Source organism: Diorhabda sublineata, chromosome X, assembly GCF_026230105.1.
Source record: "Diorhabda sublineata isolate icDioSubl1.1 chromosome X, icDioSubl1.1, whole genome shotgun sequence".
In the NCBI taxonomy this organism is placed as follows: domain Eukaryota; kingdom Metazoa; phylum Arthropoda; class Insecta; order Coleoptera; family Chrysomelidae; genus Diorhabda; species Diorhabda sublineata.
In genome coordinates, this window is record NC_079485.1 from 38,964,877 (window position 1) to 38,989,622 (window position 24,746).

The window sequence follows — 24,746 nt, forward strand, 5'->3', positions numbered from 1 at the left end:
TAATATTTTGAAAAAAAAAACAAATGCTATATCAAAAACATATGGGATTTCAAAGAAAAAATTGAAAATATAAAAATTCCTAATGAATATGTATTTATTTGGGGTTTCGTATACACTGCAACCCAAAGGATCTATTGTGTCTCCCTTTCTTGTTGCGATACTGAAGAACCCTGTGTTTACAGCTGATCCATTAATCCACTTCTTATAAAAAGTCTAGACTGTGGGATGGCTTTAAGTGCCAGAGATCTTCGTCTTCTATTTTATGCACTCCCAGGTGCAGTGTTCTGGAGTTCCTTAGTATTTCATACTTCAAGAGAATGTGAATTCAGGTTTCTTCCTCTAAGCAACAAAACCTGCACGCCGCATTATCCGCTAGGCCTAGCATCTTCAGGTGTTTTTTGAGGCGACTGTGCCCCGATGGAACTCCTGTTAGTATTCGTAGATTGTTCTTACTTAGGTTGATACATTCTGCAGATCTACTCTGGTTGTAGTTTCCCAGACCCAGTAGGTTGTCCCAATAATTGGTTTTGCTCTTATATACCTTATTTTCCAGTGCTTTTCCATAGCTCTATAGCTGATACCACAGAAGGTTTCAGGTTCCATGAAGGGCTTATCTGCCACCGCTTTTACGGGATTATCAGCTATTTCATTTACCTTCGCGCCGGTGTGTCCCAGAATCCATTGTAGGGTAATTTTATTTTTCTTGCCTAGCTCGTTTAATTCTTCTACGCAATCCCAAAAGAGTTTAGATTTTATGATATTGGAGCTCTAATAGGTCCTTGATTACCGGACAGAATGATGATCTCCTGTTTGCGATAGTTCCTCTCTAGATTGAAAAATGCGCGATGCGCTGCCCAGACTTTCAGAGTTATTGGTTCTGGGCCTGTACACTCCTATTTTAGTTCCATCTACTGTTCATTATTTGACAGTAGAAGAAACAAATTTGCATAACATTTACATAACCCCTTTATTCGGAAATTAACACGTTTCTACTTTTTTGTAGAATAATATACGAATGTCAATGTTTGATGATGAGTAACAATTGGTATTTCTAATTTCAAAGTAAACTCTAAAGTGACTAAAGTGAAGGCAGCATAAAATGAATTTTCTTGAAATTATATTCACCTGATTGCATTTCTCGTTTGGTAGTTTGCTTTTACATTGGAGAGTTTCCATTTATAAATATGTATCATATGAAACGTCGATCTTAATCAATCATCAATATTCAAAATCTGTAAGACGAACTACTCAAACATCAATACCAATAATATTTCGAATTGGGTTAATAAATTAATGACACCGTAACACCAGAGCAGTAATGCACCAAAAATTCTTTTATCCTTTGAGAGAATATATGAATTTACGTTGGAATAAATGAAACTGATTGAATTGACTAAATAGTTTGCTCAATATTTAGAAATCAAGGAATATATGGGTAGTGTAAGAATAAAAATCTAAAAACAAATGAGGGATAAGGGAGAATAAAAGAAAATTAAAAAATTTGGACAAGGAACAGAGTTCACATTGATGTATACACAAAACAGAAAAGTATACCAGGAATAGAGAGTTGATGGAAAATTATTGATGTGGAACGTGGAAAATAAAAAAAAAATAGAGAAGAAAAAATGATACAACAAAAGTGGAAAGGAAATGAAGAACTGGTTTCTTGATTAAAAAGTATTTAGATGAGAAATTAAAGTATAATATAAATAAATGGAACAAAGGAACCGGAAGTATGAAACATAGAGTATATCAAGAATCAAAATAGGGATAAGGGATATCAAAGAAATTAAGAGCTGGCAGACGAGGCGAATAATAATGCTAGTGAAATAAACAATAGATGGAGAAGCAGAATTTTACAAACCCGTGAGAAGAACGAATTCGGACATAAACAGGCAAAATTTTTATAAAAATTTGATTACACAAAAAACGGTAATTATGTTCTCCAAAAAGAATGATGAAATTAATAACTGAGGTATTTTTTGACATGATAGTCTAATATTTTGTCCATTATTACGAATTTCTTGATTTTTATATGTTACGCATGTTAGTTATAAGTCAATATTAGAATAGTTAGATGACGCGAAAAATACTATTTTATAACACTATGTTCGTTGTTAGTATTGAAATAAGAAAAAAAACCAAATCCTGTTTCAGTAACTAATATTTCAACAGATTGTTAAGTTTTATTTTGTACTGGAAATGTACTCATTCTATGACATATTGTCATCCATTTTTAATTTTAGTTGATTTCCCAATCGTCTATTTATTGATATTTAATAAAACGGTAAAATGGAATTCCTACTGTTAGTTTTAGTACACTTCGGAATTTTTATTGATTGGTTTCAACTACTTATCTCATTTATCGTATCGGCAAACAGGACTATACACTACAATGGTTCGATACGGAATCCTTAGTGGAATGTCACTAATTTAGGCTATTTTCGATATAAAGCTCACGCATTGAAGATTGGACAAGACAGTTGTCTTTCGAAAAGACAATTCTATTCGATTGGAAATAATATCTACCGTAAATTGGAATATAGAAATTTTTTGCTGTAAAAAGATAATTATAAAATTATAATTATTATAATATATAAAAATAATTAAGTTATAATTTGAGCAATCACATACAATAAGTGCAATAAGTATACAAAATTCTATATTCCACTTTTCTAAATAAAGCTGATGGAATAACATACCTTCCTTGAAATTTGTAAGTACATCTAATATTCTTGGGATAACTAGATGGAAATCTAGGAGAGTAGAATTTTCCATAAAGTTGTGGGTGATCCGAAGTGTAAAACTCGTAGTCACAGGCGGTACTCGGTAATTTCCAGCCATCTGTTCTAAATAATCCTGAAAATGGAATTTATAGTTACAATTTTGCTACAAACATTTCGCTTCGACAGATCACAGAGAAAGCTCTAGAATATAATCGACCGGCGTTCATTTGCTTAATTGACTTGACAAAAGCTTTTGACAGAGTTAGATTAAAAGACGTGGTTCACCTTTTATACAATAGACAAATACCGTTAGACATCATCAAAACAATCGAAGACATATATAAACACAACAAAATTGGAGCTAGAATAGACGGACAACTTACAGAGGGATTCCTTAAGTCCCCCACTTTTTAATCTCATAATGAATGAAATAATAAAGGCAGTGAAAAGGAGGAAAGGTTATAAGATGGGAAATAGAGAAATAAAAATTCTCTGCTATGCAGATGATGCTATCCTCATAGCAGAAAGTGAAGACGACCTACAAAGATTGGTCCACAAGTTTAACATATCAGCAAAGAAGCTGAACATGGTAATTTCATCCCAACAAACCAAAATACTGGTCATTAGCAAAGAAACAATTAGATGTAAGATGGAAATTGACGGTACCAGCATTGAACAGTTGTTATAAGACCAATAATGACATCCACAGCAGACCGGACACGTCCAAAACACAAAGAATGCTGGAAACAGCTAAGATGACAATACTGAGGAGAATCACGAGGAACACACTGAGAGATCGAGTAAGTAGCGACCACATTAGAACAACATGTAATGTGGAGAAGATTAACGAGTGGTTATTGAACAGGAAAAAAGAATGGAACAACCATATAAGTAGAATGACAGATGATAGGGTAGTAAAGATCGCAAGAAACAAATCGCCGGCCGGGAGAAGTGTCGGTCGACCCCGGAAAAGATGGAGCGATAATATAACTTTAACGTACAACAAAAGAAAGAAATAGGCAGAATTGCCTATAGAAAAGATAGAAGAAGAAGATTACATTTCGCTTCGCCGCCAATTAGTAGAACGCATTCACCAAATAATCGACAATATCAATAACAGTATTTGTGTAATTTTCATCGTTAATAAGGCTTCCGATTTTGATGGAAAAAACCAAAAACGCTCAAGATTATCATTTCATAATGGATTTCATGCAGACAAGAAAATTACATAGATGGTTTTTCGATATACATTGGAATTTCTATTTTAATTATGCTTTTGGTTTGAATTTTTTGGAACACAACTTCATATAACTCTGCTTCTAATGATAACCGAATTATAATCTGTTATGCTGTTCTCAGAGAAAAAGTGTATTTGGAATTTATTCACCCTTATAGCCAGAATGTGTAATCCCACAACAAAGTATTGGATATGTAACCACATACCTCCAAAAATAATGATTTCACTTTTTAGCGTTCCCTATATGCAGAAGTTTTTCGATGATTTCCGTTATAATAACGAAGTATCGACCTTTATTACACTAATAACTCACCCTGTATGTTAAGCAGTTATGCTTAGTTTGGCGTCAGAGAGAAAAACAATTCACAACTATTAAATAAACATAGTCACAGTTACAATATCAGAATTTATTGTTTACTAGAACATAGCGAAATGTGGAAAATATTTTAAAAATGTTTTCATATGTACAAGAAACAATAGACAATATTAAACTTTATATACACTTTTTGAGATATATCTATGAAATTATTCTACTCATTCATAAATTCGTTCATAATTCACTGCTACTGTTGCAGAAATGTGACTGGATATTATTCCATACATAAACATAAACTTCATTCGGCCACTGAGGGAGCCTCCACGATCCAATATAGATCGTTCGATAACCACGAATTTCATTTTTATATTTAATCAAGAGAATATGCTGCTTTGAAAATCAAACAACTGTAGTGTACAAAAGTATATACTTACGTTTATCCAAAAATTTAAACGTTCCCAGAAATCCCGTAGAATTCGATGTATATGAGCTGGAATGGAACTCCAGAACTAACACAGATCCCGAAGAATAAAGTGTATTCGGTATATCTGCAAATCCTCCACACATTAGAATTTCCCATGGCGTGTACTCATTCACGCTAACTTCTTCCAAGTGCATGAATACTTTCAAGTAGTCACCAAGAATGCAACTAAAAAATTTGTGTTGATTTAAGCAATTAATTTAAAATAGAGCTTATCTAGTGCTACGAATTGATTTAGTATTTAAAATCCCCTTTTTAAAATTGGAAGCAAACATATAGTTGTAGAACAAAGGGCTATTTTGAATAAAGAAATTGAGATTACATAATGATATTCTTTGGTTTATATAGTTAATGAATTGCAATAACATGAATTAATGAATTTTTTGTCTTAAAAACTCAAATTTTGAATATACCAGGGCGACCAAACAATAATATATGAATGAAAAATAAATTGACAAGTCAGATTTCCTTGTGACATTAAAACATATTTTCGTAAGAAGTACTAATTTAGCTACAATTAGAGATATTATTTCTTGATAAGTTTATAATAATTATCTTCTATCAATCCTGGACTCCATTCTCCTTGATACCGCTTCTCCACTAACGAAATAACCTGATGGAACCTCTCGCATTGTTCGTTTTCCAGAGCACTAATTAGTAGAAATACTCAAATAGGTACTGGTAAGTGACGGATTTGATCCAGAAACTTATCTTTTTCAAGACGAATCTTCCACCGTGATCTCGTCACTTTCTCTTAAGATGGACGAGAAGATTTCGACATTGGGAAACAATATTTCTATTAATATGGATGCCAAGATTTTGACTATGACGGTGGATATTTTGTCATTGAAAACTGACAAAGCCGAAAACATTGAAAATAAAATTTCCTTCCTTAAATCAAATATCGAGAATAAGATGACAAAGATGAATGAGAAGATATAATTGGATATCGATAAAAAGATGAAAACGATGAATGAGAAGATATAATCGGAAATGAGAATAAAATGAAAACGATGGATGATAGAATCAACGAGTTAGAAATAAAGATTGCAAATTCGAGAACAGAACATATTTTAATAGAAGAAAAGAAGATCGAACAAATGAAATCCTCTAATCTACAAGCACTACTCAAACCGAAAACAATGGCAGTTTTTTTCGAGTCAAGGCCCCAACGCTTAACAATAAGACGTCTTGGACGAACTACGTTAAACAATTTGAGGCAGCCGCTAGAGTGAATAATTGGTCTGATGAAGAAAAGGCAGTGAACTTAACCCTTGCACTTCGAGGAGACGCCTTAGATGTACTCCAGACGATACCTATTGAAGAAACTGACGACTTCGAACAGCTGAAGAAAAGGCTGTAAATGCGAAAGGAAAGATAGAGGAAGCTGAAAAAAATATTCGAGAGATGGAAGAGGAGGAAGTAATGAATCATCTACGAGTCCATGGGTGTCTCCAGTGGGGCTATTCAAGATAAAAGATGAGATTATGCGTGTACTATCGCCAGTTAAAAAGACAGCTATGCTCTACCCCGAATTGACGATACACTGGACACTTTAACTGACAGCAAGCTGTTTTGTACCTACTCAGAAGATAAGGAGGAGACTCCTTTTACTACCGATTCTGGACTAGGGCAGAAAGTCATGTTATTTGAAAGACTTGTGGAAAACGTCTTGAGAGGGTTATCTTGGACAATATGCCTGGTTTATTTGGATGACATCGTTCTATTGGGAAAGAAATTTCAAGAATTTAGAAGACGTATTCAAGCGACTGCAAGATGCCCGGCTCATGCTAAATCCAAAGAAGTGCCAGTTATTCCAAAACCGTGTCAACTATCTAGGTCATATAATGAGCAATTGAGGAGTGGCAGTGTATCCAGAGAACATTGCCAAGAGTACAATTTTGATATCCAACATTGAGGCGGTGTCAGCCATCCAAAATCCGACCGTGCCCAGCAGACTGCTCCCACTGTAACAAAGCCGAATTGAAGGGAGTCGTAGCTTTTTATAAGAATTCCTATTTATTGATATGTAATAAGAATTAGAATGCTTTGCTCTATTTAACAATCCTTTCAAATGGAGTTGCTCCTATAAACTGGTATGAAATGTTGTCCTTAACTTTTTCGGAGGTTTCAGGAGCCTCTTCTCAAACACATAGCCAGGCACACTATTCAAAGTACCCACTTTCAATATTAAAAACTGTATTTGGACGACATCCAGGCAACCTTAGTAAAGTTTTTTTTATCTGATAATGAATAAAGAGGTAATTGTGATAGTTTCCATAGTCAACAACGAATCGTAGAGTATCCAAATTATGATGATTTATATTTAACATTTGCTTCTGAATTTCTATCAGTATATATGTATGAATTTGACTAGAAGTCCTAATATGATGTTTCATTTTACTGGTGAAAGTGAGTTAATTTGCTCTAACATTAAAAATATGAGCACTAGCTCTAATTTAGATTGCCTTTTTCGCAATTCATGCCATTTCATTTTTGCAAATATCAAATTGGATTTAATCTTCCTAAATATTCGACCCCTGAAAATATATGAATAGAAGGGAAAGAGAAGAAGGAGAAAGAGGACAAGATTAAGATATTGCTCATATTTCAGTTGAAATTTTGTTTGTATTATTCAAATGTTTAAATATCAATAGATAGGCTTTATTTAAATGTTTGGTAATTATACACTTTCACGGTCACCTGGTTTTTTGGCTCTAGAAAATCGAAAAATGGATGGATTTTAATGATCTTGGTCTCAAAATGTTCCAAAAATTAGTAGAAATAGCTGGAATGAAAATTTCTCATAGTTTACTGTTTTAAATCGTAAAAAAAACGGTTTTGCAAAATAATCCTTTACAAAAAATTATGGTAATTATACACTTTCGCGGTCACCTGATTTTTTGGTTAGGTTAGGTTAGGTTAGGTTGGGTTAGGTTAGGTTAGATTGGCTCTAGAAAATCGAAAAATGGATGGATTTTAATGATCTTGCTCTCAAAATGTTCCATTTTACGGCGGATTATATAGAATATAGTACGAAACTATTCACGAAAATTGATTGTTTTTCATTGATTTCATTTTAAGCTATAAAAACTGAAAAAATCATTCTTTTTGGATTTTTTTCTAAATTGTTTATTAATTTATGTAGAATACAAAAAAAATATAAGAACTTTATCTGATAATGAGATAATTTTTTGTAAGGGATTATTTTGCAAAACCGTTTTTTTTTACGATTTAAAACAGTAAAAATATGAGAAATTTTCATTCCAGCTATTTCTACTAATTTTTTTTATAAATCCGCCGTAAAATGGAACATCCATTTTTCGATTTTCTAGAGCCAAAAAACCAGGTGACCGTGAAAGTGTATAATTACCAAATGTTTAAAGGTTACAGTATTTCCTGAGCTCTATTATTTTCAAATGCGCCTTTAAAGGATAACCACATTGCAATTTTAAATGCAAATCAATAAACTTAAAATGCTTTTTCAAAGTTTTCCACCTTAGTTAAAAATTGGGAAATTTTTCTTTACTCAATACTCTTTTGGAGTAATTGTATTTTAATTATTATTATTTATTATATTATATTATTTCGATTAACAATTCAAAAATGTTTCTGTTGGTACCGAAGCTGCTATCCCTAAAAAATTATCTATTTTATAGTTTTTCCAAGAAAAAAATTATTTATGTTGGTGATTTGAGGTTTAGATGTGTTTATAATTAACATAATCGTGAGATATATATATGAGATATCTTTGATTCCAGTTTGCTTTAAAACTATCATATTATTCCTATTAGGAGACGTAGATGAAATATTTTGTTTGTGGGATACTAGATTTCTTTGTAGATAATTTTGCAATGGACTTATCATTTCGGATAATTCATCTAGTATAAACAAACTTAAAAATCATATGTGGGAAGCAACATCGAAGAGGTTGTGGTTAATTGGTTTTATTAACGAAGCTTGAAGTGCTTTTTAAACTGCATAGTAATAATTTCAGCGTCCATTTTCAAGATAAGTACCTAAAATGCCATGTTGAATAAAATTGTTATTGTTATATCATGGGTTGAAAAAATTTTATGAGACATATTGAATCCTATTATAAAATAGGAGAGAGACTTGTTTTATTTCCATCAGTCATTATATTGAGAAGATTCGAAAATTTTTTATAAAACTAAGGAATACCCTGATTCTGAGGAAACTTAGAATCATGTAGCCTGTTTATTCGAGTTATATTAAGAGATAGTGTTTAAGTTATATACTTTAGCTTTCAACTATCCTACTGAAAATGTTTTTCATAAAATAACTTTATGTTTCTGAACTACAAATTTTTAATTCATTCACATGATCCACCTTCTTTCAATATTAGCTTTTATGGAGTCTCATATTTTGTTTAGATTTGTTCCAAGTAAATTAATGAATTGACGTGATGATAGTTATTTTCATTGATTTATTCATCCACACTTTTTTCACCTCCAAGCAGATTAATAATGGAAAATATAACTAATGGCACCTTTTATGACCCAAATGTAACCGTATCGCTTCAGAAAATGTTCGCTTAATAAATGACAATTGTTAATATTTTACAGGTATGAGAAGCACAAAAACCAAATTAGAAATCGATAATAAATATATCTACGTTCAGTGAAATGTGTGTATACGCCAACCATATGGTTCGCTAAAATATTAGACACCCTCGTGTTTCTTGAAAGGTTCAATATATAAACGTCACGATGCTTTTCTCACATCTTAGATAAAAGAATTCATTACGTGGATTGAATGTGCGTCGGAGAAATATTTTTCTAACGATAATGGCCAGGAAAATTTTACCAAGAAGAACGATACTATCGATCAATTAACAGAAATATATGTAAAGAGTTCGGAATTTATGTTTTCTAACGAGTACATAAAATATTATAGTGACCAATATATGTATGTATTTATATTTGTTTATTTTTTTATTTTTATAGAGGTGCGGAAAATACTTTTCACGTATCTTCAGGACAAGATGTTATGCCTGGTTAAGACTGTTCTGACCATCGCTTTATCGCTCAATTGTTTTTTGAAATTAAACCGAGCGCCAATCATTAAACCTAGATAGCGATGTCATAATATGGATACAGGAGATCCAACAGAGTCTGTCTGTAAATGTGTGGTGCGTGATTCTAGGGGTACAAATAATTGGGCCATTTCTTTTACAAACATACCCTTAGTCATTCGTTTTGACATGATTGTTCCCCGGTACATTATTCCATACATGTTCGACATTTTTTAGATTAAAGATACCCCGATAGGTGGATAAGACATGAAACTTCATTTATTTGGCCGCTCAGATTTCCATACCTAACATGCTAAAATTTTTATTTGTGAGACTGAATAAAAGATCTCGTTCACACCCATAGACCCAGAACAAGAGATGATTAAAGAATACGACAAGCTGTACGAAATATTTCATGGTAGAAATTGAAACAGATGTCATATATCAACTCGCCATGTATAGGAAATGATGCACGACATTTTAACACCTTGGGCGCCACTTACGTAGTTAGTGTTCAATTGTTTTTACATGGTTTATTTAAGTATTTGCTTTCATTGTTAGTAATATTAGCTTTACATCTAGCGGTAATAATAAAATTATTATGAGTCTACTACAGGTAGACCAATGTGACCTTACATCCAGAATAAAATTTTCATTTGCCTTTGGGCGAACAAGCCTAATAGATTTGAAGAATAATTCTCGTCGTTTACACAATTTTAAAAATCTATTTAAATTGTTATGCTTTTATTTAAAATTTGCAAGAGAAATCATAATATATAAAATATTTGAAACAACTTTCTTGCTTTTTCAAACAAAATAAAGTTTATAAAAATCGGCTAAGCACAACCCGACTCACAGGCATTTTTTTCATAAGAAGGTTTCCATTCTCATCCCTACCTCTTATTTGAAGATATAATGCAACTTGTGAGATGAAAAAGGCGCCGAATTTGTTCAAGAATTCGATATCGTATGTAAAGTGCAACTTAATTGGATAAATTTTATAAAAATTTTCTTCTTAAATTTTATTTTTTCTAATACGTCCTCTAATGGTAGACGTAAAATTCTGAAAATAATTTTTCGTGTTTCTCGGGGCCTCTTTTGATATTTTTAATTTTTCTTATGTGCTCAGGTTCAGTGTGATGTACAATTTTTGATTGCAAATGGACCGATCCGCAATTTTTGTTCCAATGTGAAAGCACTATATCAACTGAATATAAATGGTACCGAAGGCACTTATAACAAAATAAATTATTTTTTGATTTTGGATAGTGGATATTACAGACAATTCATTGATTAATTACACTAGATACCGTTTGCAGGTGATTGATCTATGTAAAATAGAATTGCCATAAAAGTTTTTGATATAAAAAGCATTTATAAACAAAAAAAGAATTTACTTCTATACTAAAACATGAGTAGAAAATGTTTCATTTTGATAAGGATTATTCTGCAATACAAAAATTTTAATGTTATATAATTGGAAAATATAACACCCGGTATGTATGTGATCAAAACTATCTAAATTTTTTATGGGTATGAGCAAATTTTTATTATTTAAAATATCAAATTGCTTTCTATTGTTGCTTCGATATTACGGTATATATTGTCGAGTGTTTGATCAGAATATATTTCCTATCCTGTCAAATTCGTATTTCACCTAAAAATTATATTTTTTCCGCCGATGAAATGAAAATATTGTAATATGAATATGGAAAATTGCCACTTTGAAATTTTATAGTTATCTTGCTTTTTTAAAAACAATTTATTTAGCAAACTGAGTATTTAATAATTTAAAGTTACAAATAACTATAGTTTATAATAATCTGAGTTGTAGAAGTAGATTAATGTTGATTAAACAGTTCGTAATGAAAAGTATAAAGAGTCAATATTTTTTTTGATGAATTTTCTTGTTATTTTACTTACGAAAGCAATCAAAATCCCTTAATATTTCAAATCAATCACAAATAGTTTTCACTGGATGTCTCCCATTCAGTTCACAATTTCCAAAAGTTTAGTAGTTTCTAATATTTCCTTCCATACCCTTTTATTTTGTGTAGCCCGGAGTGTCCAGATATTAGTTTTCGTTCTGGGATACGTGCTTGAAATACTAATGCAAATATCTTTTTTCTCCTTTACGATGGAAGTTAAAATTGTCTTTTATCAAATTATGTGGAAATTTTCGTGTACAATGTAACGTGATCGGATAAACAACTAGTTCGCCCAGACATTACGTACAATTTCCCGAAGGTGAAATAGTGTTGTTTCTAATATGACTTCGAGTGAGGATTCTAAATTGCTATGCTTGCAATGTTGCTGCATTATACATAACATTGACCAATATATTTATATATTTCTTGTCATGTTATTTTTGTATATATTTCATATTTGGATTATTAACAATAATCGTGATATGATACAGTAGTCTCGGACAGAAATTTGAGCTTAGTGTATTAGATATGAATCGAAAATTAATATCAGCTTAAATTAAATCGGTACGATGAATATGAATAATCGATGAACAATTTCTGAGCTCAAACAGTTGATTAACAATTAAAACCAAAATAATTTTGACTTTCCGCTCATCATCCCATCAAAAGAGTGTGTGGTTGTTAGAATAGTAAATTAAATGTCCTACGGATAGAGTCAAAGAAGTTTTCATGTAACTTCAAGTAAATTTATCAACTTCTTGTTTATGTAAAGTTTTTAAGTTTTAATTATATTTATTTATTCTACAGTCTCTCGTGGGATTTCGATCTCTCCATTTTACATTTTTACAATGAAAAATTCTCCCTATAATCTTTCAAGACAGAAAGTGTATATGCAGGATAAAATAAATTAGAAGCGATTACTCACTCGGCTTGCGTCTTGTGTAAATCGAAATCCGAAAAACTGAGTTCGACAATCTCATCAGTACTTCCGATGAAGGTGTAAAGGAGGCAATCGATATTGGGCGAATAAGGTTTCGGAAAATCAGGACTTTTGAAAAAACCTTTTTCCTTGCCGTACATTTTAGAGAAGATGATGCATTCACAACCTGAAACAAAATATTAGAGTATTTCTAAGAAATGTGGAATATTCATTAATTTCTTGGAAAAGAAACGAAAAGTTTATTAATACATATTCAAGTACCTAGCTTCTAGAATTTATTCAGTCAGTTTAAAATATGACGGTAAGAATTTGATTATTTTGGTTTCTGTTGAATGAAACATTCATTATCTTTTTATTATACATTTTTTATCTATTTATTTATGATAAAGTCATAATTAGGTTGATAAAGAATATTATTTGCGAAATCATATACATAGACCATCCAGTTCTACTGAGAGTTATTGAGCATTCTCTATCGTTGTGTGTTCATTTGTTGGAAATTCTCACATTAACATCGTTAGAAACTCAAATAATATACTAAAAAAGATTTTACTTACTGTATTTAGAATAACTGTGTTGTAGTGCTCTTAAGGGGGTCCTCTAGTTTCTCGAGTCGAAGAAATCGATTTTTTTCCAAAAATCACATCTACAACATGTGTAGAAAATGTGTGCTAAAGAATTTTTCGATATTCTCAATGGTGTACAAGTTACGGCCCTTGAACGTAGCAGGAGCTACGGAGCGCGCGCTAAATATAACTGCTACCTGAACCTTTTGTGAATTGGGCACAAGCAAAGGGGAGCCAAGACCGTTGGCAGACGCTTTCGAATATTGACTAAGACATCGTGAACCGTCGGTTAGATCATTTTTGCTGTGGCACTTACGAAGCGTAATATATGACGAAAGTTTTAGAACAGTATAGTTTTTCTCGAAACACCATTTATTAAAACGGTGACCACGATATGTTATAAACCAGTGATTGAACTAGGATCATTATGATTGTTTCCATAGTTCTACAAGCGAAAAACTTTGAAAATAAATGAGCAATAAATACAATACTATTCTCAAAAATTCATATAAAACCGTTTGGTTTTTTGATTTCGGATAAGCAGAACAGCCGCAATCTTGGTCACTGACAAGAACCTCTTTTACTTGATGTCTTCCTGTCGGCCACTATAACTTTAATTTTATTATATATTTGAATGTTAATATAGATTATACAGAAACAATAAGATTGATTATTTTAATGGTTTGTCCGTAAAAAATTATCGAAAAAGCCGTAAATAAACATCCGAGAAACTAGAGGACCTCCTTAAAATAAATGTTGTTTTTCAGTGTAGTAAGAATACATATAAATTTATTGAGACAAATTGTCACTCTGAAGAGTTGGATAGTAAACTATGACAAGATTATTAGAGATTATTATACATTTAATTGTTCCAAATTCTCTTAAATTAAAATTATCAAAACAGTTTATGTAATAGAAGAAGTAGGTGTTTACTATTATTAATTGTGTTCAAATGAAATATGTCTTATTGTCATAAGTGAAAAGTGTGTGAACTTTGGACTCGCCGTCTTCGTTAGTGGCGACATATCTTGCCAGCGGGAAAAAAATCCTCAGCCTCAAAGTGGTTTAAAACAACGACTGAAATAACAACAAAAAATCATTCGCTTCCTATACAGACCTCCTAGTGCGATTTGCTACAGGCAGTTATTCTCAAACCTTGCCCATTAAATCGATTACCTGCAATCAAACCATCCAAACGCAGATATTATCACTGGTAACTTTAATGTTCAACACGTCAGCTGGTTGAATTTTTTCGACAGAACTGATGATGAAGGGCGGTAAGGTGAAGATTTCGCCAACAGTCACGGGCTGACCCAAATTATCAATTAACTAACCAGAGTCCCCGATCGAGATGGTGACTTTGCTAGCCTCTTAGACCTACCTGTTTCTCACACATGAACTAGTCTGTACAACGCGAATATACATGCACCACCACTTGGAGCATCAGATCACAAACTAATTACAGCAAAATGTAAACTAGAGCTCCAAAGACAGTATTCGCCTAGACCACGTAAAATTTGGCATTACAGATTGGCCAAATGGAGATATCAAAAGGATTTTCATTTTATGTTTCTTTAAAATAATGAGATTTTGGAAGTAATGTTGACAGTTATGAAAGCCTATATTCCTTATTTCTTCAAGGGCTTTGCACAGAAACAGAAACGGCGCTTAAATTCTAGTGTCGAAAATCGTATATACTTTGTTGTTTCGAGAAATACTTCTAAATTGCCCAAATCCATCAATGTCTTTCTGGTCTATAACAAAAGCGGTCAGACAAGGTTTTTGTCAAAAATTCTACCGTTGAATGGAGAAGATTAGTCAAGCGCAATGACCTCAGGATATAATGGTCTTGTTGGGTCGCTTGTTTGCATAAAATTAAACTCCTGATTCGCGAGAAAAACTATCATCGAGCCTGCCTAGGGTTGGTTCAGCGATGCCAGAAATAGACTTTCGGCAGAGGGAAGTGCCAGCTTTTCATAGGCTAGGATATAAATAATGTCACTGGGACGGATGGAATACCACCAATCGTATTAAAAAAATGCGCAGCTGAACTAACAAGTCCGCTATGCGAACTCCTTTATCTATCATATAAAAGAGGTAGATTGGAAACTTGCTTAGCCGATTACAAAAAAAAAGAAAAAAGACCATCTTCACGGTTTTCATACACATAGATCAAGCGTGGATCTCCTGACCTATGACATCAATATATAGACTGAAGCTATTGAGAAATATGGGGAATCCAGATAAATCGCACTGGATGTACCTATCGAAGGCTTTTGTTAGAGTTTGGCATGCCTAGCTTTGAGTCCACTCGAACTACTCGAGTGTAATAGGTTTTACATCCTTCAATGAATAAAACAGCTCTGCTAATGATACAATGGTTTGATAATTGCTCTATAATATATCCAATTTTAATCGGATAGAACAATAATGCTGATAAAATGGCGGCTTCATGCCAAACCTAATTCATCTGACGCAACATTCAATTATAGTCTCTAACAACTAATTAATGCCACATTTCATAATACGATGTTGTTGGGTATTTTAGTGTGACTGACAAGACTAATACTTATTTTTGGATAACACAAACAACTTGGTATGTGTCTAATATGAATGTATTCGATAATAGGTAGACATATTAGCTATCCTCATAAAATGAGATCGCTTCCAATATTAAGCCCATGTATAACTTTGGGAGACTGCAAGTCACTTCAATATAAGCATTATGTATGTGTTCCAAAACAAAGTTCACAGAATTACGAAAAAAATTGAAAAATTCGTCAAACACCCCGAATGTTTTTTATCTATAGTTACGTACATCTCTATTTTTTATGAATGCTCATTTAATCGGCAAACGTTATACTAAATAACCAATTCAAGTTCATAAGTAGGGTAGGCTAAGGGAATTAGTTTATTTGTGTAAGCTCAGGAAAGTTTCAGTATCCAATGAGAGAAGCGAGATGTTAACTTACGTATGGGATTTCAAAGGAATACATTGTACATTTTACATTTAAACAAGAATTAGTAAGTTAAACCTGAGCTGCTTTACCTCAAAAAACATACTTTGTGAGAATATGTTGAATATAATAGAATAGTATATCATAGGTTGAGAGCTTCCAATACAGTCTTTACATGTAAATTATTAATAACCAACCATAATATTGTCAATAAGATAATTATTTGCAAATAAGGTGATTGCCCTCTAAGAAGAGACTATTCGTTTAACTTCTAAATTGAATCAATTGATTAATCCAATTTTTGTTTCTTCTTAATAATCTTTCACGCCACAGCATAGCATTTTAGTTCTGGTTTAACATTTAAATTAGGGCTTATTTTTATCCCAAATTATCTCACACTGCTTCTTTCATTTATTATTTATACAAAACGACACAAATCGGATGGCATGGATCCTGTATCGAGATATTTTAGGGCACGACCAATTTGATCTTTGAATATCATATTATTTAGCACGCCGGGTTAAACTTTCTCAAATAGTTTAACGACGTTTTGATGTGTTCTGTTTGCTCTACTCTCAATAACAATAGTCCAAATTTTATTTTAAATTTCATAATTCGAAGTTGTTGAATAATGTATTACTTACATTTTCGCTTCTCGCTAAATCATTTGTTAAACTTCAAACTCAAAGTGACAAGAGAAGCCTCATTTAGCTTGGAAATGTAATAACGTTACATATTATCACGCAAATGACATATTCATAGGAATATTTCATCCACTATGCTGAAAAAAAAAACCGTCATTTTACGGCATGGGAAATGTTGAATTTATTCATTTCAAATCTTTTAGAACGCAAACAAAAATATGTCATACTCAGTGCAAGAACAGCTGGAATGTTTCGAAGTTTAAATCACATCAATTTGTTATACTTCGAAGTTCTCTTAATCTGAATAGCTTCTAATGTCAAGCAACTTTACAAATAACATAATTTGTTATTTTCTCGTCAATTCGAGTTTTCCTATCAATCATGATTTACATTCAGTGCTGTAGATATTTTCCAAATATATGAATATATGTGGAATATTAAGAAAAACTATATTTAAACTTGAAATTATAATCGGTTATATCTTCATCTTAGTGCACATTAGTGCAGTTTTATCATCACAGAACAACAATCAGTCTTAATCTTAATCTGGATTATACTGGGTGTACCAATAAAATGACTTTCGATCGTATATAGAATGTGATTACATTGTAAACTCTTGGAAAGAATTTTCATCACAAATATCTGCTCTTGAGGTACTCTGTTTTGAGTTAGTATCCTCATTATCATCAAGAAATCTTTGATTATCCATTAAGGTATATCAAGCTATGCAAAATGATGAAAGATCCATTAAGAAGTTGAGAATAGATTGTTGGATACCTTAAAAATGTCATAAACTTTATTCACATAAAAAAATTTTTGTACGCCTATATCATGAATAAATATTAATGATATATTGTTAAAAAATTGATTAAAGAATTTTGCAAAATGTTACCATTGTAGCTAATTTGATTTCATCTACGCCAATGGAAAAAATATTTGAGAATTCTACAAACAACTTCAAAGAAAACGCCAAATTATGGCAAATCAATAGAAGCCAATTTTCATATTTTTCAGAGTTTGCTTTGAATTACAAATTCGTCCTTAGTTTGTTCTATTAAATTTGTAATAAGGACACAATTTTTTCTTCCGACCAAATAGGATGAGATAATTTTCATTTTGTTTCAAACTGTCTCATTAAAAAGGAATAGAAAATAAAGTTTTTAACATTAAATGCAGATAACTCTCTCTCTTATATACAAATACAATGTTCCTGATCACAGTACATGACGTACGTGATGTCGACAATATCGTCAGTGATCGATCGATAGAAAATAAAAGTTTTGTCAATAAATTGTCTTTTGATAGTTGATATAATGGAACCAAATGATTTATGATAATGAATAATAATAGTAGATAAAGTAGAACATAGAGAGCTACGTTTCTATTTTCGCAGTAAAATAATGAAATCTCTTTTGATAGCCGTAATATTCAAATTATAGCCCATCATAATCTATTGTTTCAACCCAATGTCCAGCATCTCATAGAGCCCTTGGTAAACCATTCTTCGGGTTTGAATGCAAAAAATTGTCGCACTGCATTTTCAGCAATTGCTTCGGATTAAAATTTATCTCCTAGGAAAAAAGTTTGCCGTGGATCTGGATAAATAGTAATTTGACGGTCCAAGGTCCGGACTAATTGCTGGGTGTGGTAGGAGTTCTTCTATCTTATTACTCGTAACATCCGCAGTATGTTTTTTAGCATTGACTTGATATTGTTCCGATAAAATCTCGTACATTGGCGTTGTCGTTTGTCCTAACACTGATTTATAAATGATGCAAGTGAATTTATTGGTTACATCATATGTTGAGAGAGCCTTATGTTTATTTGATTGTACTTTGCTTCAGTTGTCAAATGATGGAGTTGAGCTATAAAATAATGGAATATTATTTCACTTCTTCTGCAGAAAATACAAGAAATGATCAAAAAACAATTACAAGCCGTAGCAATTTGAAACTGCATATTGCAAATAAATCTTCTACCCAGAGTGAAGACTAACGCCACTAAAAGCTGGTATGCGGATAGGTACTGGAAAGTCCCAGAGATTTTAAGACATTTGAAATAGGAGATGGTTAAAAAAATTTGTTTTGTGACTCGTTATTTCATTTTTATAGAGAAAGAGTATTTCCACAGCTGATATAGCTGACATTCACAGAAGAATCTCGGTAAGTTATGGTGAAGAAGTTATGAGCAGGTAACACGTTGTGCAATGATATCACTCACTATTTTTAAACACAGGAATCAACTTCTGTTGAAGAAAATATTGACAATAATGTATGGGTAATTCTGCGCAAAATAATTTCTGTTCTGATTTGCTGCGATATTCCAAAGTATGTGCGAGTGGTCCTCACGTGCATTATATAAAGCAACCCTAATGATTTGCTGTCTCACAGCACTTCAACAAAGACAAAAACGCAGAAACACTTTAGATCATAAACGATAGAGAAATCGTGCAAGTTCTACAAGGATGACGAACGTATGATATATCGCTAGATTGGAGAGATATAAAACTCTTAAAACATGTACATTATCGTTTGTCTTTTTCAATGACACGGTATTTATACCCTAACAGCAACCATTTCCAGTATTGATAAATTATTTATTTCACTATCATATGGTCCCAATATTGGTCTTAGCTATTTCCTCACGTTTTAGAAAATAGAGACGATTGTATCACGTCACAACTCTAGTCTCATTATTATCCTAATGCCTTCGGAGAATAGAACATTATGACATTCTTTATTTTTTTCTCTTTCATATTTAGAAACTCATATTTCCGTAAGTACTGTATCTATTGAGAACAAATTGATTCATAATAAAATATGAGAGTTATTATTCTATGCAATGCAATTTTTGAAAATTTTCAACCAAAATAAAATCGTTCTCAATGAAACACTTAAAAGTTTACCTCCATTTATTTTCAACCAGCTATTGCAATATTTTTAATGATTGTAAAAGAATTTCCATAAAGCATAAAAGGTGAAAGCTGTCCGCAGTTTATTCTTTATGAATAAAATCCGACTATCAGAAGAATTTTATTTAAGAGCTCTCACATTTTTTACATACCATAAAAATGTTTGTGTCCCGAAAAGCTTCACAATAGAACCAAACGAAAGTCCGTATTTAAAGTATACAGAAAAAAGTTCACTGTTGGTGATTTCCATGATCTATATTTATTATAAATATATATTTTTGGTTTTCTTATCCATATTCCATTTTATTCAACAGTATTATGTGGAATCAGCAAAGTATTCTGTACCTTAGATTATAAATATTCAGCATAACTATAAAAATGTAAACTGTTTTATTCACCTTCAATCTCTGAAGACGATAACTTGGTTATCGAAACGCGCGTCAGACAGTGTTATTGTGAGTGTTCGTATAGTGGTAGTGTAAACAGTGTGTTCAGTATGAATAACGCCAACGGTTCCAGAAATTCACCCATGTCACTATTTCCCTGGCTAATACTGCCATGAATATTGAATTAAATCTTTTTCTTCTTGGATATGGACATCCCAATAGTTCGTATAGTAACTAAATAACAATATTTGTAGAAGTCAACTGTCAAGTTAACAAATTAAAAATATGAAAACCAGGAATACTGAATGAAAAATTAGCAATAAATATTACAAACATATTGAGCAGTAATATAGAATATTTGATGAAATTGTAATTTTTTTGAGAATAAGGTACATGAAAATGGGTTATAAACATGGTTTGTAATCTAATAGTTTGCTTACAATAATTAAGAAAAGTGAAGAGAAAAGACATAAACAATTAAAAAGTAGGAAGTGATATAAAAATGAATAAAAAGAAGATATAAATAGTCTCTTCTATGATTTGGTTCAATGGTGTATAGTATGGTATAGTATCTACTATTCTATATATAAATTAATCATGTAAAATTGTCAATGTATTCCAGGTAATCAATAATTCATTTGATAATTGAATTTATGCATTTTCATCAGATAATTACTTGCGGTACCTCTTGTTTTCCCCCACCTTGACATATCGAGCTCATATATACGTTAAAATGTCATATTTGACCTCAACTACTCGAATATCGTATTGATAATTCGATCCTGAAAAATGTATTCGGTTTATTGAACAAAAACCGCAATTTTGACGTATTTTTGGGGAAATTTTCAATTTGAAATTTGGGGCACTTCTCTAGGTCAGATTTCGAAAGTAATGACATATTCATGTTCAGAAGGGTCAAAATATGTAAAATCGGCACTTTTTCACGGGGGGTGGAACCTCTAAAATCGACCCCCTGTCCCTCCTATGGCGAATTTCAAGTTTGCCACTGCACTATATGGATTATGCTGTCGTTGGGGTTATATAATGGATACCACTCAAGTGTTTATTGCCCACCTCAACTTTTATTAATATCTGTGCTGACAATAACCTATTAGAGTACGTGATATCAATTAGTTGAATATGGCGCATTGGCAAAATCAATTCAATTTGATTTCGGCTAGAATAGATAAAATTTCTCTTACCATTTTTTTGAAAGGAAAATTTTATTTCATAGTTGGAGAGAGGAAATATTGATTAATATTTCATTTTTCAATTCAATATATAATGGTATTTTCAATTAAATTCCATTTTAAGTGGTCAAAATAATAAACAAACATACCAATATCCCGTTACTGGTAATCAATAGTTATAAAAAAAATACACAATAATAGAAAATCTCAATTCTCAACTAGCTTGCATGCTTGCAGTTATACTTGATAAGCTGTAGCAGGAAAATGGATTTTACTCATTCGCTCAATTCTATTAAACATTATAACTTTTATTTACAATGTGTATACATGGGTAACCAAAACGTATTTCGTTTTCGTGCTCGATTGATATCCGACCTGGAAATGTGGAAATGAGTCGATGGTGTTGCTTACATAGAAATTAAATGCGCCCCTAAACTTTTTTACCATTCAGTGATTTGTTATCTTCTTATAAATGTAGTTTTTTCATTTTATTGAAAAAACAATCATTTTTTGGCTATCTGTCGTATTTAGAAGTTATTTTATAATTAGATTAATTTTTTTCTTATTAAAAAATATTTATTTTTTGGACATATTCGATACGGCTGTCCAATTTGTACCTGTGATAACAAATCATTAAAGCAGTAGCTCTCTTCAAGTAACTTTTAGTCAACACATAGTTAACTATTTTATAAAGACAACAAGAATCCTGAGAATTATTGAAGAAAATGATGAAGGTAGAAATAATGATGTACAGCTTGAACATTTTACTTATTTTGCTATTGGACACTTTAACATATTTTTTATTCCATGTCCAATATTTAAGGGAATTGCTTCTGAAACAATGATTCGCTACCATAAAAACCATGTTACATTACTGCCATTGAAGCTAACAGTAGATTTATGGAAATAAGTGTTTTTACCGCAAGAGAAGAAATCATCTATTGGAAAATACATTATTTAGAAAATGTAAAATAGTATCAACTGGTGAGTGAAGTATACACATTTCTATGTGTACTTATTATTTTGGTGGTGAGATATTTCTCTTACTGTATGATGGAAAGCCTGTGATATTTGTCTGTGGATTTTCTTCTCTAAATTTCGAATTCTAGAGTTATTTTTTCATTAATAGATTCAGTTCATAAGCATATATATATTTTCAAAATATTTTGATAAACGATAGCTCAAAGGTTAAATAACTATTTGGCTACGTCTAAATAAAGTTTATCAAACGTCGGCTGAATAAATGTACTTCAAATGATACAAGTGAAAAAAGAGATAATTATTCAATCTGAACAAATCGTTTGAGCCTAGAGATTTTGTTGCATCAGTTGTATGCGTTCATCTGGAATTAATAGTGGTCGATCATAAAAAACATCCTCCGCAATCCACGATTTCATGTGAATATTAGAGTTATGGAAATTATGGAAAAGCAGGAATACTCCGACTCTAAAAATTTATTGAGTGTGTAGGAAACGCTTAAGTTTATTTTATAAATAAATAATTCGTAATTCGAGAGGCATTCAGCGATTTATATCGAGCTTGGTAAATAGGCATTGGAACTTCATAATTTATGTTTCAAAAAGCAATTTTCTCTCTCTAATGTTATTTGTGATGACCAATTTCTTTCAATAAGTTTCGATTTTTTTTTCTTATATATCACTTTTGTAATTGTCTAGAACATATAATGCTATAATTAAATATATCAATTCACCAACTTGCTTTTTTAAAAACAATTTATTTAGCAATCTGAGAATTTAATAATTTAAAGTTACAAATAGTTAGACTAATTTGACTAACGTACTAGACGAATATCAGTTGAATGAACAAAATATTAGTTTCACAGGCTTCTTTATATATTAGTTCTTATCTTATACCATAATAATTATAAATTATAAAGATAAGTATATTTATGGTTCATTATTGTCACATTAATAATATTAACTGGAGATGATACTTCTTTTCTATTTCATTTGAAGTGGATTCTATTCGGTTTCTTAGACGTACAAATGGATCAGTCTTTCACAAATCTTTTATAATCAAAAATGGAAAATATGCGAGAAAAGGAAAATATTGATTTGAAAATTGGTCAATGGCCTCTTTGCTCTTAACACTTTTAACAGATGGATAATAAAGATTCAATTGGTATTTTGCTCATATGATGATTACTTCAAGGATACGATATTTTCAGTGAATGAATGCTACAAAAAAGTCCATGACATAGCTTGTGAAGCAGGTCCTGTTCGGTTATGATAGAATTCCAAAATTTGGCGAAATCGCGGCCCGTTTGATATACGGAGGAAATCGTTTAATGTTTTTTTTTATATATGTTTTTATCATAGAAGTTGGTTTGTTTACATGGTTTCTTGTTAACTTATTTGTAGGAAGGTCTTGTTATTTATTTGTTTTCGTATTCGTAGAATTCTAGAAATGTCGTTCCTGCTATATATATATATATATATATATATATATATATATATATATATATATATATATATATATATATCGAGTATGTTTAGCGGAGTTAGTTTAGTTTATAATAAAAAGTCATAGTGAATGGAACGAAATAGAAAAGTAACCAAAAAATTCAGATTAGTTAAGTATTAGAGATAAGTTGATTATTATATAAGTTAGTTAAGTGATAGTGCTTAAATAAATTGAGTTAGTAACAGACAGTGTTTATAAATGCACCTCACCAGTATAAATAAATAAGAAAAACATTAAAATAACATATATTAGGTATGATACCATTATCTCACTTACAAATACAACCATAACTAACTTTATCCACGCAGAATTAGCGAACTTCATTTACATGCAAATATTTAATACCTTCGGACAACTTCTTGGGACTTAGCTGAGGCATATATTTCAAATCCAACTAAACTAAATCTGAAACTTAAATGAACAAACGCATAGTTTGCCTCCATACTTGGTCGGCGGTGCTAATTATTATCTTTGCTTGAGATAAAGTATGTTAAACGTTGTGAATAAAAAAGGATAAACCTGTATTTTCGGAGAAATGAAGAATTGTAATTTGGAATTTCCCAAACCGAACAAAGATCAGTGTAAAAATATTTGGTGGGCCAAAGCTTGTTGGATGATGATAAAATATGCAGGATGCCAGTTACAATATGCACATTGAATAGAAAACTGCTGCACGACCAACTCGAGATGAATATAAATACGTAGCTCAATAGGATCCCACAACTATGTCATTCAATTTTAATTTTAGAGCGGTTCTAAATATCGCTAAGGGCTACTACGTTAGAGGTTATTTTCCTACTTCAAAATTTAAAAGTAATGTGTATTTCTTAGCAATACCAAAGGAGTACCACGCATTCTGTTTGTTCATATAATTGTTAAAATCACGGATGCTTATCAAATCAATCTAAATATCCTACCGATTACAACTTTCGAAGGACGTGGATC

General features: G+C 31.5%; 1 protein-coding gene across 1 annotated transcript in view; it reads right to left on the reverse strand.

The window, feature by feature from the left end:
• LOC130451359 (suppressor of lurcher protein 1) overlaps positions 1 to 24,746 on the reverse strand; it is a 218,854-nt gene that overhangs the window by 47,687 nt on the left and 146,421 nt on the right. The window contains exons 4-6 of the mRNA XM_056790332.1: positions 12,649 to 12,829; positions 4,714 to 4,928; positions 2,703 to 2,859 (exon numbers count right to left, since the gene is read on the reverse strand). Coding sequence (XP_056646310.1) covers positions 2,703 to 2,859; positions 4,714 to 4,928; positions 12,649 to 12,829 — 553 coding nt within the window. The remainder of the gene's footprint in view (positions 1 to 2,702; positions 2,860 to 4,713; positions 4,929 to 12,648; positions 12,830 to 24,746) is intronic.